The sequence below is a fragment of the Heterodontus francisci genome, chromosome 14 (genome assembly GCF_036365525.1).
Source record: "Heterodontus francisci isolate sHetFra1 chromosome 14, sHetFra1.hap1, whole genome shotgun sequence".
NCBI lineage: Eukaryota > Metazoa > Chordata > Chondrichthyes > Heterodontiformes > Heterodontidae > Heterodontus > Heterodontus francisci.
In genome coordinates, this window is record NC_090384.1 from 86,261,015 (window position 1) to 86,275,658 (window position 14,644).

General features: G+C 44.3%; 1 protein-coding gene across 2 annotated transcripts in view; it reads right to left on the reverse strand.

Moving 5' to 3' along the window:
• Positions 1 to 14,644, reverse strand: part of luzp2 (leucine zipper protein 2) — a 355,809-nt gene that overhangs the window by 85,984 nt on the left and 255,181 nt on the right. For both annotated transcript variants that reach the window (XM_068046915.1, XM_068046914.1), the window contains exons 8-9: positions 7,629 to 7,703; positions 2,529 to 2,693 (exon numbers count right to left, since the gene is read on the reverse strand). In XM_068046915.1, the coding sequence (XP_067903016.1) occupies positions 2,529 to 2,693; positions 7,629 to 7,703 (240 nt within the window). The remainder of the gene's footprint in view (positions 1 to 2,528; positions 2,694 to 7,628; positions 7,704 to 14,644) is intronic.

A 14,644-nucleotide genomic window follows, 5' to 3' on the forward strand; every position in this document is an offset into this window, starting at 1 on the left:
GTACTGAGGATGGAAAAGGTGCTGTTTTTATCCCTAGGCATCTAGATATAAATCCTTTGATGTTTTAGATGAGAGCCCTAGTTTAATGGTGATATTCCACTGAATGCTTTGTTCTAGGTTCACATATCTCCAATTGAAAAACAGGCAGGACAATACTTAAATGACATCAAATCTGCAGCTGACAAACACAATATGAGGTCACTTTGAGAAACCACTGGTCTTCTATTGTTATGTCGCTCGGCTGATCTGGTAGTCCCATATTTAATTATTTACCTGGGATTTGTTTGGCAGGTGCATGTGTCAGACTGGCTCAAAATGTAGGGCATATTAAGCTCCCCATTAACTTGCTGGATGAAATGACTCTTTTCCAATATATTTTCATTCAGAGATGGTGTGGAGAGAGGTGCATAGAATAGTTCACAAAACTGCAAGGGGATAGTAGTTTCGAGAACATGATACTTAGACCAGCAACCCAGAGGGTGTGACGCCCAATCCCACCATGACAAGTCATTAAAATCGAATTCCATAATGGGTTGGCACCAGAAAAATAACCATGAAAAGCTATTGCATTGCCATAAAAAAATAACTGGCTCATTAATATCCTACAGGGAAGGGACCATCAACCTTAGTGGGTAACTCCAGTTTGTGCTACATGGTTAATTCTTAATGCCTTCTTAAAGACGCTAGTTCTGATCAATCACTACAAAGATCAGTATAAGAAGAAAACCAGATGGAATTGTATCAGCAATGATCCCGAGATAGTTTAAGGATAGGACCCAGACCAATCTCAGCCCAGTTGATCCTGCAAACTCCTCCTCATTAATATCTGGAGGAGTTGTCATAACTAACATCCCAAACTCTCCTATCACCACTCATGGTAATGTCCAGATCCACTAGTGATGGGGGGTTTATTTTACTGAAATGTTGCAGGAGGGCTCCAGTGAAATCAAACAAAGAAGACTGAGCCGAAAGCAAAATACTACGGATGCTGGAAGGTCACAGACCTGAAATGTTAACTGTTTCTCTCCCTACAGATGCTTCCACACTGGCTGAGTATTTCTAGCATTTTCTGTTTATGTTAAAAAAGACTGACTACACCTCCCTATCTCTGTAATCTCCTTCAGCCCCACAACCCTCCAAGCTATCTGTGCCCGTCTAATTCTGACCTCTTGAGCATCCCCGATTTTAATCAATCCACAATTAATGGCCGTGCCTTCAACTGTCAGGGCCCTAAGCTCTGGAATTCCATCCCTAATCCTCTCCACCTCTCTACCTCACTTTCCTCCTATAAGATGCTGCTTAAAACCTAGTTCTTTGATCAAACTTTTGGGCATGTGTCCTAAATATCTCCTTATGGGGCTCAGTGTCATGTTCTGACTTATAATGCTCCAGTGAAGTGTCTTGGGATATTTTATTATATTGAAGGTGCTATATAAACACAGGTTGTTGTTGACATAATGCTGCACATGTTAATGGGATGATTACCTTGGGTGAGTGAGCACATCATTTATAATGCAAACGATCATTAGTGATTGATTATTCATTCTATAAAAATGGAAGATTTTGAATTGCATTACATTAGTGAGAGACCATTTTTCTTATTGAACTAAAACGTTGGCTGGAATTTTGCATGGGGCTTGAGGCCCCACCCACTGGCCAAAAAGCCGGGGGCGAGCCCACATCTGCCAAGCCTGGGGAGCCACACTGGGATTTTACAATCCCCAGGCTCTTAATTGGCCTTGGGCGGGTTTTCCATCTCTCTGTGGCAGGAACTCCCATCTAATGGAGCTGCCGGCCGATCAATGGACCAACAGCTCTCAGTCCCAGCAGCACCACTGGGAGCAGAGGCCACTGCTAGGACTGCACCCAGGCAACAGAAGCAAAAGGCATGACGGCCCTGGTAAGTTTTTGGGGCCTCGCTGGGGACAATTGGTCGGGCCCCAGTGATGCAAGCGGGGTCGGTTAGAGGGGTGAGGGAGAGTTGTGCAGTAGGGGTGATTGGGCCATGGAGTTGGACCCGCCTTGGACACAGGGTGCCCAATCAGGAGGGCCCCCCCTCCCACCCCCACAGCCTGCAAGGAGGCCGCCAGGTTTTACCTGCTGGCTGCTGGTAAAATACCAGCGGTGGTGGGAGGAGACCCTTAAGTGGCAGTTAATTAGCCACTTAAGGGCCTTGATTGGCCTGGGGCAGGTGGGCTGCTTCTCACCCCAGCCACCCCATGTAAAATTGAAGTGGGGGCAGGAAGGCATCGGGAATGGCACCCCATCTCCCACTCATTTTACGGCTCCCCCCAACCTGCTCATGTGGAGTGGGGGGGGGGGGGGTGCGGTTGGCACAAATTTTGGGCCATTGATTCATTGCAAATTTTGCTCCCCAATCCATTTTAAAGAATCTAATTAATTATAATGAGCTCATGAAAGATAAATAATCAGACCTCACTTAATCTCACTCAGATCAACAGTTTCTATACAACAAGATCCACCAATTGCTTTGGTCATATGCATACTTTGAAGTCTGGATCACTTACCTTTCTGTTGGTCTGGTAAAATGGAAGTCGGGAGCTATTTTTAGTTAATTGCATTCCGCTCTCTGTAGTTCTGGGAGGGTTGATGCTCATAAAGGGAGGCTGGTTCTTTAGAACTCCAGACACACAGAGCTGTGCCACCTCCTTCAAAGCCTTCAGCTGGGATCCCTGAGACAATGAAGATGACACACTGATTAAATCTCACCAAACCATTAAATCAAGACCCTTTTGAGCTTTTAGTTTAGTTTAGAGATACAGCACTGAAACAGGCCCTTCGGCCCACCGAGTCTGTGCCGACCATCAACCACCCATTTATACTAATCCTACACTAATCCCAGATTCCTACTACATCCCCACCTGTCCCTCTAATTCCCTACGACCTACCTATACTAGGGGCAATTTTATAATGGCCAATTAACCTATCAACCTGCAAGTCTTTGGCATGTGGGAGGAAACCGGAGCACCCGGAGGAAACCCACACAGACACAGGGAGAACTTGCAAACTCCACACAGGCAGTACCCAGAATCGAACCCGGGTCGCTGGAGCTGTGAGGCTGCGGTGCTAACCACTGCGCCACTGTGCCGCCCTATAGATCAGGGCAAAGAACGCAATGCCGCATAGCCAAAGACAAGACAAGTCTAAACTCTTTCATTATCAGTTGATTTGATTGTTTTTTATGCACAGAAACACTTTTACTTACCCATTATTTACTTTAGGTTACTGGATAATTCAATGTTTGACGATCACAATAAAACCTCGAATTAACAGAAGTGCATGACATAGCCCAGGAATTCTGAAACTTTGGGCAGCCTATTTTAGATCTATTTTAGGGCTGGAATCTGATGTAGAACCTATTTCCTCTGAGTTTTCCCCTTTTCTGGCATCAATAGTAAATCTCTACACATGGGTTTAGCCACTTTTTTCACCTGTCATCCCCTAATGCCACTTTTGAAAGTGTGTCTGTGGAATGTAAGGCACCTACAGAAATCTTAACCAGTTCTGCCTCTCTATGAATAGCAGTAAGATCAGTCACAAGAAACAATGGTCCTAGGGTGCTCGGCTTAGAACTGGAAACATGAAACTATCAGTTAAGATTGTGGAACCCTTCGTGAGAGCTTTTGGACTGGACTAACTTGAAAAAAACTCACATAAATTAGTGCTCAAAATAGCTTAAAAGGACAACTAAATTATCTATTTGCTTCATATTACAAAGAAGCAGTAAAACTCTCAGTTCAAGATATGATAAAGTTCAAAGTAAAATGAAATTTGCAATTGTAAATAGAATATTTTCTTAATTTTGTTGTAAGAGGACAGTTAACATTGGAGTTGATGAAGAAAAAAAAATCTAAACTTCTGTGTCTAACAATTTATTTCCCCTAGTTGTCTCCCTCTGAGCTAGGCTTTCTGGTTCTGTCTCACTGGAGTCAGAAATATGATCAGGTACATGGTCTTTCATGTCCCTCCTTTTTCCAGTGGCCAGTCCAGTGGAGTGGGGAGGTGCAGGTGAATCATGTGACAATGAGAGAAAATGACCTCTGCCATCTATCCTGCATTTGCTCAGTTTAACTGCTGGTCACTGGGGCCCTTGTTAGGTGTTGGCATCCAGCATTCAAAGGTCTGTGGGACTTCACTTGAAGAGAGGGCTATGCAAGCACTCTTGCCAGTGTATACAGGGCTCATAAGTGAAAGGTAAAATGCTGCTGCAGAAATCTGGAGGCAGCTGCCTTGTCCCTCCTCCTGCAGCAGCCCTGAATCTTGCTGCAGAAAATCTCTAATCCACGGCGTGGTACATCTTTTCAGTGGAAGAGAGGGAGTCTGCTTTCAACATTCAAATGATTCTGAGGCCGGAAAGTTAGCCATGGTCGGAGGAGGGGGCGTGGCATCTCTGTGACAGATGGAGGCACACCCGGCTAGAGAAGCCTCCTAATCAGAAAACCTAGGAGCTTGTGCTAGGAAGGTGTGGTGGCTGCTGTATGCCCAGGTCACCATGCATGTCACTCTTGTCAACTTTAACCTTCAACCCCCTCCCACCATCCCCTCAACCAATAGAAAGAGTCTTCCCCACACCACCACCCCCCGCCCCCCCGCCACTCTGAAAACTTTTCTCCTCCCCCCTCCCCACCAGTGTTCCGCCTCAGATCTCCATTTGGAGATCCGAAGGCATGGGAGTTCCGACAACCGGCCAGAATATCAAATCGGGACAATCATCGCATCAAGGTAGGCCTTTAGTCATGTAATTTAAATAAATTAAAATATTTTAATTGTATTCCCGTTGCCAAGTGGCAGGGGGACCGCCACGAGGCCTCACCGCTGCCAGTAATATGGGGTGGGGCCTTCCTGGCGTCAAGGCCCGTGGCGGGCTTCACTGGAGGTATTTTCCAGGCCCCCCAGCCACAAGACCCAACGTCAAGGGGCTGGTAAAATCCAGCCCATAGTCTTAAAATTATAGCTATGCCATTCAGGAGAGAAATTAGGAATCACTTTTTCACACAAAGGACAGTAGAAATTTTGAATACTGTCCTCCAAAAAGCTATGGGTGCTAGGATAATTGGAGCTGTGAAGACCGAGATAGATAGATTTTTGCTAAGTAAGGATATTAAAGGATATGGAGCAAAGACAGGAAAATGAGATTGAGGTGCAAATCAGCCATGGGGAAATTGCATGGCATAGCAGGCCCGAGGGTCTGGATGACCCACTCCTGTACCTAAAGTTCCTATAATCCTCATTGTGCATTTGTTGCCCCTTCTGCAACAGCAGAGGATAATTTCATTTTAAACACTATTATACTTTGGTGTCATTGTTTCTTTGTTTCACAGCTGGTGGCAAGGATCACTAATTATGTTATAACAAGAGAGACAAGTTTTTCATTACATTATCAAAAGGATAGGAATGGATTATCTGCCAAAATGTTGGCCAGCTAGGAGCCATTTTGGAAATGTTATAAGTCTGGAGGCCATTCCTGGGTTGATATGTCATTGTGTTATATGTTGCTTTGTTCATTTAATGTTATTTTTCTACTCTTTAGTAAATATAAAATGTGGTGATGTCTGCCTTGTACTTGAAGTATGGAACATAACAAAAGTGCCCTACTTCCAGATAAAATTTGCATTGTAGTTCATCGTAGAACAGCTGAACAAATACTTGTTTTCCTCATGATGCGGATATTTTATTGAATTGCCTATGAGCTCTCACAGAAATAGGAAACCAATGCTACTATAATGGTTATCACTTCAACCACCATGGGTCACTGAGAATCTAGTTGATCTTTATTTTATACAATAAAAAGCACAGAGAAAATTGAAGTCAAAAATTGTTCAATGCATCTTTTATAAATGTGCAAAATAGCTGCAAAATGTAGATGATTTTTTTAAGAATGTTCATGTAAAAGGCAATATAATAAACATTGGGCTGGATTCGATAGAGCCCTTGACATCAGGATCCGTGGGTTGGGGGGTGGGGAGGTGCTTGAAGGTGGCCCCAGATGAGGTCTGCCACGGACCTCAACGCTGGCAGGACCTGGTCCGATATTGCCAGCGGCGGCGAGGCCTTGTGACGGCCACCCCGTTGCTCGGCGACAGGAATGCTATTTAAACATTAAAATAAATTAAAATACCTGCATTAATGAATCTACCATCTCTTCCTGACGCCTCGCCGCGATCTTCATCCCGTCGGCCGGCACTGCTGTGCCTTCGGATCCCCATCCGGGGAAACGAGGTGCAACACTGGTGGGGTGGGGGGAGAAGTTATGTTTCTCAGTGCTGGGGTGGGGTGGGGGGCAGCGGAATGGGGTCAACCTAATGTCATGGGTGTAGGGGATGGTGGGAAGGGTTATAGTTTAAGGTTTGTGCAGTTGTTGGGGGGGATGGGCAGCGAAGGTCAGATACTAGAGGGCAATGTTTTTGGGGGAAAGGGAAAATAAATAATGTAATTATTATTGGGGGGGGGAGAGGGTAAAGGAGATGTTTTTATTTAATTTAATTCAATTTCACTTTAAATATTTAAATGTGCCGGTAAGGCTGACAGTCCTTTAAAAATGGCGTCAGCGCCTGCGCTGGGGCCAGACAGCTCACCCTCTCCACGTGATTGGGCGCTGGCCCGCCCCTGCTATTTAAATGAGCCGCTGCACTTCGGGTAGACCGCCATTTTTTCCGGCGAGGGCCTTATAGAATTCAGCCCATTGATTTTCCTGACACTGTAGAGGGTGTAACTCATACTTTATGACTGGTGGGGATGAAAGGAAGGCTGGAATATGAGCCGGGATCTTTCCCCTTTTGGATTGGACTGATAAGTTTGGTTAGGGAGGTCGTTGGGCATATCTTCCACTTGCCCCTAGGTCAAGGGGACGTGTCTTGAGAGCTCCTTGATTTCTAGACAAATTTCTCCCTTTATTCTCTTGAAAGTCCTCAGTAGAACTAATGTTAATTCAGATTGGGTGAAAGTCACTTTGAGGCCTTCTAAAGGCTCCTAAGCTTCAGGGAGAGTTGGGTAATTGATCTTGGACTGGGATTGATTACCTTATTTGGTTGGCATGACTCAAGTCGGACCCAAAGAGTTTAAAAAAAGTAATTGATCAGCCTATTTGGGACGCTGAAGAAGGTCCGATTAGCTTAGGTTGGACACCTGCTGCCGATGAACTCTTTCATGCACCAGCGGTTTGTGTAATCTCTCCTTGTAATTTAACCCTTGGAGTGCAGATATAATTCTGGTAAATTTATGCTGCAGTCCCTCCAAGGTCAATATACCCTTCCTAATGCTAATCTAAATCCACCCTCAAGTGGGTGGAAGTCCCGCCTCGGGACAATTAAAGCTCGGGGACCCATAAAATGTGGGACGGATCCCCGTCAGTGGTGAATTCCCGTCCGCCTAAGCTAAAATCCAGCCCCAGGTCTTTAGCAACTTGCCTCCTCTCCTCCTCCCCCAGCCTGTCCTAAACATCAGAATATTCATAAATGCAAGGAAGCAAAATCAAGCAATGTCATGTTGCAGTTAGATCTTAGAAAGAACAGAAATGTTGCAGAACAGTGTCAGAGAAATAATAAGGTTCACAATGGTTTGATGCTGAAAAGGAAATTCAGTGTCCTCATTTATAAAATTCTCGTCACCTTATCACCTGCTGTCTTTTCCATTTCTTGTTTAGCTGCCAACAGTTTGCGCTCCAGATCAGTCAGTTGCTGTGCCTGGATAGAAAAAAAAGCAATAAACTGTCATGAACAGTAGCAGGAACAACATAACTGTGTATTCAAAATCTGCCTCGGCACAATATAGGGTAACTGCATAATCTCACCAAATGATTAAAAGGTCATTGATAGATTAATAAACATTGCTAGCTTGTAAGAGACTGATCATAATGTCCCACCAGGTATGGTGCTGAATGTATTGGTGTGAATACATGTCTATGATAAGGTCGGTAAAGTTTAGGAGATGCCACAATAACTTCAGAAGGGAAGGCAATTCCACCTTTTTTGAGTTCATACATCTCGATTAACCTTGAAGCACAGCTGCATCATTCAGCTTACCAATGCCCTCCTTGCCAGAGAGAACAATCTCTAATAAAGATTGGACAATGTATTTTTAGTACAACACAAGATGGTTGCTTGGTGGACCGAGGGCTGACAGGAGAGGGTAAGGTTGTGGACAAACAAGGCAAGAGAGGACATGCCCAGACAAACAAAGGACCAGAAGAGAGAGAACATGCCCAGGCATGTAGGCAGAAATTAGCCAAACTGCACCTACACACACAGCACCCTGGAACAAAGGACCAGCCCAGCATGGTTTGAATGCTGCAATCAGAATGCGGGCAGCTGCGATGACCTCAAGGACCTATCATCTCATTGGCGGGTGCCTTGAGGCTGAAAGCACTGTGCCAATGGGAAAGCGGTAGCGCTGCAAATGTAATTATGCAGGTCCAGCGGAAAGGTATAAGAACCAGATGGGCGGGAGACTCGAGGCTGCAGTCAGAAGAGGGGATAGCCTGGTCAGCTATCAACGCAAGTTACAGAACAGGTCGGTCCGACCACCCGATCTTGTCTGTCTCTCAAGAAACCAAGCAACTGGATTGTGAGTATACATCAGACGATATTTGTATTTATATGCTAAGGGATTTGGGTTAATAAAGATGTTGCTGGTAACGCAAGTAAAGTGTACATTGAGTCATTGATATCCAGAGTAAGCCTCCGAGTGGAAAGAGGCCCTTAACTACCGACTTGGCCACTTAAGGGCCTCAGTTGGCCTCTGGGTGGGAAGGCTATCCTTGGCCTTTCCCACGCCCAGCTTAAATGGGATGGGCCCATCGCCCTCCCGCCTTCCGTTGCAGTTCCAAGGGCCCCCTCCCCCACCTCCTAGTCCATCTCCCAGGAACCCATTAAATTCCACCAATACCTTCAGAATGGACTCAATAGCTAGAATGAAAGGACTCTGGGATTTGCAGCACTGGCTGGCTTCCCTCATGCCCAGGGCATGATGGAGTGCAGTTATGTAGCTACTGGGCACCAGTAAACCAGAACAGGAAAGGCTTTAGTAGATGCAATTCTGCTTTAAAAACACCTTTGTGTGACCTGCCAGAAATTTTGCTCACAAAGTGGATGGTTGCCTGGCTGGTCAGTGGGAATCCCTGCTGGTAAGATTGTCAAGGCCCAGATTTTATGATAGTAATGAGAGGGAAACTGTCAGTGTTTGCCATCTCCTCTGAAACCAAGATCAACTTCTGGACTCTGTAAATGCTCAGTTAAACATGGAAATCTAGAAATTGCTGTCAGTGATTCAAAGCTTCTCCATAGGATGCACTGTTGAAGCCCCCAACTGCAATCAATTAGAAATCATGGAACTAACGAGACAATTTGCTCTTTTATGCTATTAGTCTTACAGTAAAAACTCTTGAACAACTTACAGCTTGTTGAATGAGGTCCAACTGGGTATCTAACAGTGTAGTAATTTCATAAATACTGCTGGAAAGCCTTTCTGGCCCTGAAAATCTACTTTATATGTGTGGAATGTCAAATTTCTTCAACATGATTTTTAAAAAACGCATATTTTTAAAATATATATTTTTAAAATTTGTTTATAATATTTCAGCTTCTACCTTAATCCCATGTTTATGTCCCAATCATTCATTTCACTCTCCCTAAAAGTTAATTACAAATGAAAGATAATCAGTGAAATTTACTTCCTGGTTTGTTGTCTGTGAGAAAACATCAATGTTATTTGCTGCTTGCCTTGCTTGATGACATCACTGTTGATGGATTCCTGGAGATCCCCTTGACTTGGCATCAGATTCAAACTAACATCAGGAAAAGGGAAATCCACCCCACAGAGATTTCTGGATCTTTGTGGACAACTTTCTTTGAGGTCAGCTGCAACTGCCATCGCTTTGCCACTGACTGTGAAATTTGGGCCAATGAGACTGGGGAGGGAAAATATCCTGGGGGAGAAGGTGAGTTACTCATTACCCATTCACCCAAAACCTATCCAAAGTTAAAATCGGAGCTCCCAACTTTCTCCATAACTCTTCATAAGGCTTCTATTAAGGTTCATCATAACTTCCTTGCTTTTGGACTCTGTGCCTCTATTTATAGAGCCCAGGATCCCATATGCCTTATTAACCACTTTCTCAACCTGACCTGCCACCTTCAATGATTTATGATAATGATTTATGCAATTATACCCCCCAGGTCACTCTGCTTTTGCATCCCCTTTAGAATTGTATCCTTTATTTATATTGCCTCTCCTCGTTCTTCCTACAAAAATGTACCACTTCACACTTCTCTGCATTAAATTTCATCTGCCACATGCCCGCCCATTTTACCAGCCTATCTATGTCATCTTGAATTCAATCACTATCCTCCTCACAGTTCACAATACTTCCAAGTTTTGCACCATCTGCAAATTTTGAAATTTTGCACTGCACATCCAAGTTTGTCATAAATCAAATTGATCATCAATCTGAGTCAACTATTTCAATTTAGTGCCTTTAGTTTTGCCCCATGAGAAGCTTAATTAATATTTTTGTATTCAGTTAAACGCGGTTGAGCCAACATATGAACATACAAAATTGAGGGACAGGAAAAGGCTCCATCAATTCTGCCCCGTTATGGCTAAACACGACCTCACTGCATCCCGCCAATTCACATCGACCCCCGCAGCCATGTAATCCATTTAATCGTTAATACTTTTTGACTAAAATTTATAAAAAATTTTGAAGATAAAATAAAAGTATCATAATTTGTAATTTTGTTGTAATCACATAAATTTTAATCAATTAATAAAGATGGTTAATAATTCCTAAAATGGGATTTTAAGCCAGAAATGTACTTACATTTAGTTAATGATGCAGCTTCTACATTGACAAATAAATTCAGAAATATATAAATTCAGTTTTTAAAAAATAAAATGCCCCAGTTTAGAATTCTGCATATTTTTGGTGCGGCGATTAAATTTGTGTTTCATGTATAAAAACGTAATTTATTTGAAATAATGTGAATGTAAGAAAGTGAAGGAATGCAGTGGAGCACAGTTACTAGCAAACTGTCCTTATATCTCAAGTGCCTCAGTTTGAATCCAGCTGAGAATGATGACATTAAAGCCTAGCCTTTCTGCTGACTGTAAGAGTGTTTGCATGGGGTAATTTTACGCTGCCCTCAACCCAATTAATAAGTATTAATCCAAGATGCAAAACTGTACTTAATTAATCTAGCCCTAATTGGACCTATGTTGGCAATAATCAAGGATTAGGATTCAATACCAGAGCTGAAGAAGCTTCGTCTTTTGTCCAATCCATAATACACTGTGGTTTCAGTTTAATAAAAATGCAATTGCAGTTAGTCGATTAGGTGGGATGATCATCAACCTTTTGCAAAGTGTGTAAGGTTGATTCTTGTGTGTTCTATATTTGTAAAATAAAATGACGTTGGTTGAATCTTTTGCTGCGTGCTTTATTCCACTGGATCTATCTGACATATACCTGACTTGGGACTGATATCGAGTGCCAGACTGCAAAGGTATAACATTCCCCCAGCGCTTAGATTCTTCAATTTAATGAGCACACAAGTCTGCTTAAAATATATGTGCAGTCACTGCAGGCCTTCTCTGTATCATGCAAAGTAAAAGCCTAAAGTTACTGGTTAAAATTACAATGTTCAATAGAAACCTTTTAGAGGCTCCCTCAGTGGCTTCTTTACTAAATATACAAATTAAATGTCATATAGCTGGAATAGACGAGAAGGCCCGTGATTCATCCTTAGTCTGTACTGAGTAGCCCAGTCTCCATGTCGAGGTCAATGGGGCATGATTATTGGCTTCAGGGTACCCATGTTAGGGAGAGGAAAAATATCAGCCTAAAAATAAATCTTCCTAATGGCTATCCAGGATTTTGCATGTCGATATCATGTGAGGATAGGATCATGCACAGTTGTGAGGTCTGCCACAGTCTAATAGCCCAGTGAGACTAGGGGCAGGATTTTTGGGCCCTGCTGAGGTTGGAAATGGAGGCGTTTGGACCCCAAAAATACTAGAAACAGCTGATGTGCTGGTTGCCTAACCCCATTCCCAGAGTCAGCCAAGGTGGGTTCAAGACTGCATGGCTGCCTTCCTGCACAAGGCGGGCAACCAATTAGGCTTAATAAGAGCCTTGTTAAAGGTAAGTTAAGGAGGCCAATTGTGATTTTCCACACGACCTCCAGTTGTCTAATGCGATGGGGGGTGGTGGGATGCAGATCAACTGCCTGGAGACGGGCACCCAGTGGCAAGCCAGGTGCCAGTGATCCCGACAGGCCTACAGGCCCGCCCTAAAATAAAGTAAAATACTGCCTATGCTGGTAATATGAAATGCGAGTTGTGCAGCCAAAGGCCACCCTGTAGAAGGCACCCCACCCTCACCTCCCCCACTCCACCCACCTCCTGGCTGTTTTCTCTATTTTTTAAATACAGTTTCTAAAAAAGTGGCTAGGAGGGTACCTTTATGTTGAAGTGCCTTCTCAGTTACCTACCCTTTATTGTAATCAGCTGCTCCTCTGAAGCTGGAAGGCCTCTGATTGGTCCTCCAGCTTTGAGAGCCCACCTGCCGCCCTTAATTGGACAGGGTACCTGTTTCCATGCCAATTAAGAGGCACCCTGGTCAAAATTCCAATAGGTAACTATTTTCCCGCCCCCCCATGGGGGCGTGTTCGGGCCACAAAAACTGTCCTGGCTCCTGGTTCCCATCCTCAAAGCAACAATTTAGCCCTTGCTCTCTGACTGGGCTCACCAGGGAAAAATGCTAATTCGCTTGAGATACTGGAGGGCTGCTGGAACCTATGAAACCATAGCCCAGAATTAGTTGAAATCTTCAGGAAGGGTGGGAAGAAAAGAAATTGAAGTGATGGAGAGAAGGGAGGAATCAATTTTCAATGTACCTGTTTTATATAAACTCACAACAAAATTATGTTGTAGTAGCTAGTGACCGATTATGGAAGCTTTTGCATGGACCCCACCCTGCGTTAATCACAGGTATTCTTCTTTGGCCTCCTTATCTCAAGAGACAATGGGTAAGCGCCTGGAGGTGGTCAGTGGTGTGTGGAGCAGCACCTGGAGTGGCTATAAAGGCCAATTCCAGAGTGACAGGCTCTTCCACAGGTGCTGCAGAAAAATTTGTTTGTCGGGGCTGTTACACAGTTGGCTCTCCCCTTGCGCTTTTGTCTTTTTTCCTGCCAACTGCTAAGTCTCTTCGACTCGCCGCACTTTAGCCCCGCTTTTATGACTGCCCACCAGCTCTGGCGAACGCTGGCAACTGACTCCCACGACTTGTGATCAATGTCACAGGACTTCATGTCGCGTTTGCAGACGTCTTTGAAGTGGAGACATGGACGGCCGGTGGGTCTGATATCAGTGGCGAGCTCGCTGTACAATGTGTCTTTGGGGATCCTGCCATCTTCCATGCGGCTCACATGGCCAAGCCATCTCAAGCGCCACTGGCTCAGTGGGTGTATATGCTGGGGATGTTGGCCGCCTCGAGGACTTCTGTGTTGGAGATATGGTCCTGCCACCTGATGCCAAGGATTCTCCGGAGGCAGCGAAGATGGAATGAATTGAGACATCGCTCTTGGCTGACATATGTTGTCCAGGCCTCGCTGCCGTAGAGCAAGGTACTGAAGACACAGGCTTGATACACTCGGACTTTTGTGTTTCGTGACAGTGCGCCATTTTCCCACACTCTCTCGGCCAGTCTGGACATAGCAGTGGAAGCCTTTCCCATGCTCTTGTTGATTTCTGCATTGAGAGACAGGTTACTGGTGATAGTTGAGCCTAGGTAGGTGAACTCTTGAACCACTTCCAGAGCATGGTCGGCGATATTGATGGATGGAGCATTTCTGATGTCTTGTCCCATGATGTTTGTTTTCTTGAGGCTGATGGTTAGGCCAAATTCGTTGCAGGCAGCTGCAATCCTGTCGATGAGTCTCTGCAGACACTCTTCAGTGTGTGATGTTAATGCAGCATCGTCAGCAAAGAGGAGTTCCCTGATGTGGACTTTCCGTACTTTGGTCTTCGCTCTTAGACGAGCAAGGTTGAACAACCTGCCACCTTTATTTTTTATTTTTTTATTTTAGAGATACAGCACTTCAGCCCACCGAGTCTGTGCTGACCATCAACCACCCATTTATACTAATCTTACATTAATCCCATATTTCTACCACATCCCCACAACTGATCTTGCGTGGAGGAAAATTGCTTCTTTTGAAGACTTGAATGCATGTGTTGGAGAATTTTCTGAGCTTTGCTAATTATTACTTAACTTTGTAGAAATAGAAAAACAGGACGCAGCTTGTAGGCTGATGGAGAAAGTGAAGGCGCTTGGGGTCCAAGGTGTACTAGCTAGATGGATAAAGAACTGGCTGGGCAACAGGAGACAGAGAGTAGCAGTAGAAGGGAGTTTCTCAAAATGGAGACGTGTGACCAGTGGTGTTCCACAGGGATCCGTGCTGGGACCACTGTTGTTTGTGATATACATTAATGATTTGGAGGAAAGTATAGGTGGACTGATTAGCAAATTTGCAGACGACACTAAGATTGGTGGAGTAGCAGATAGTGAAGGGGACTGTCAGAGAATAGAGCAGAATATAGATAGATTGGAGAGTTGGGCAGAGAAATG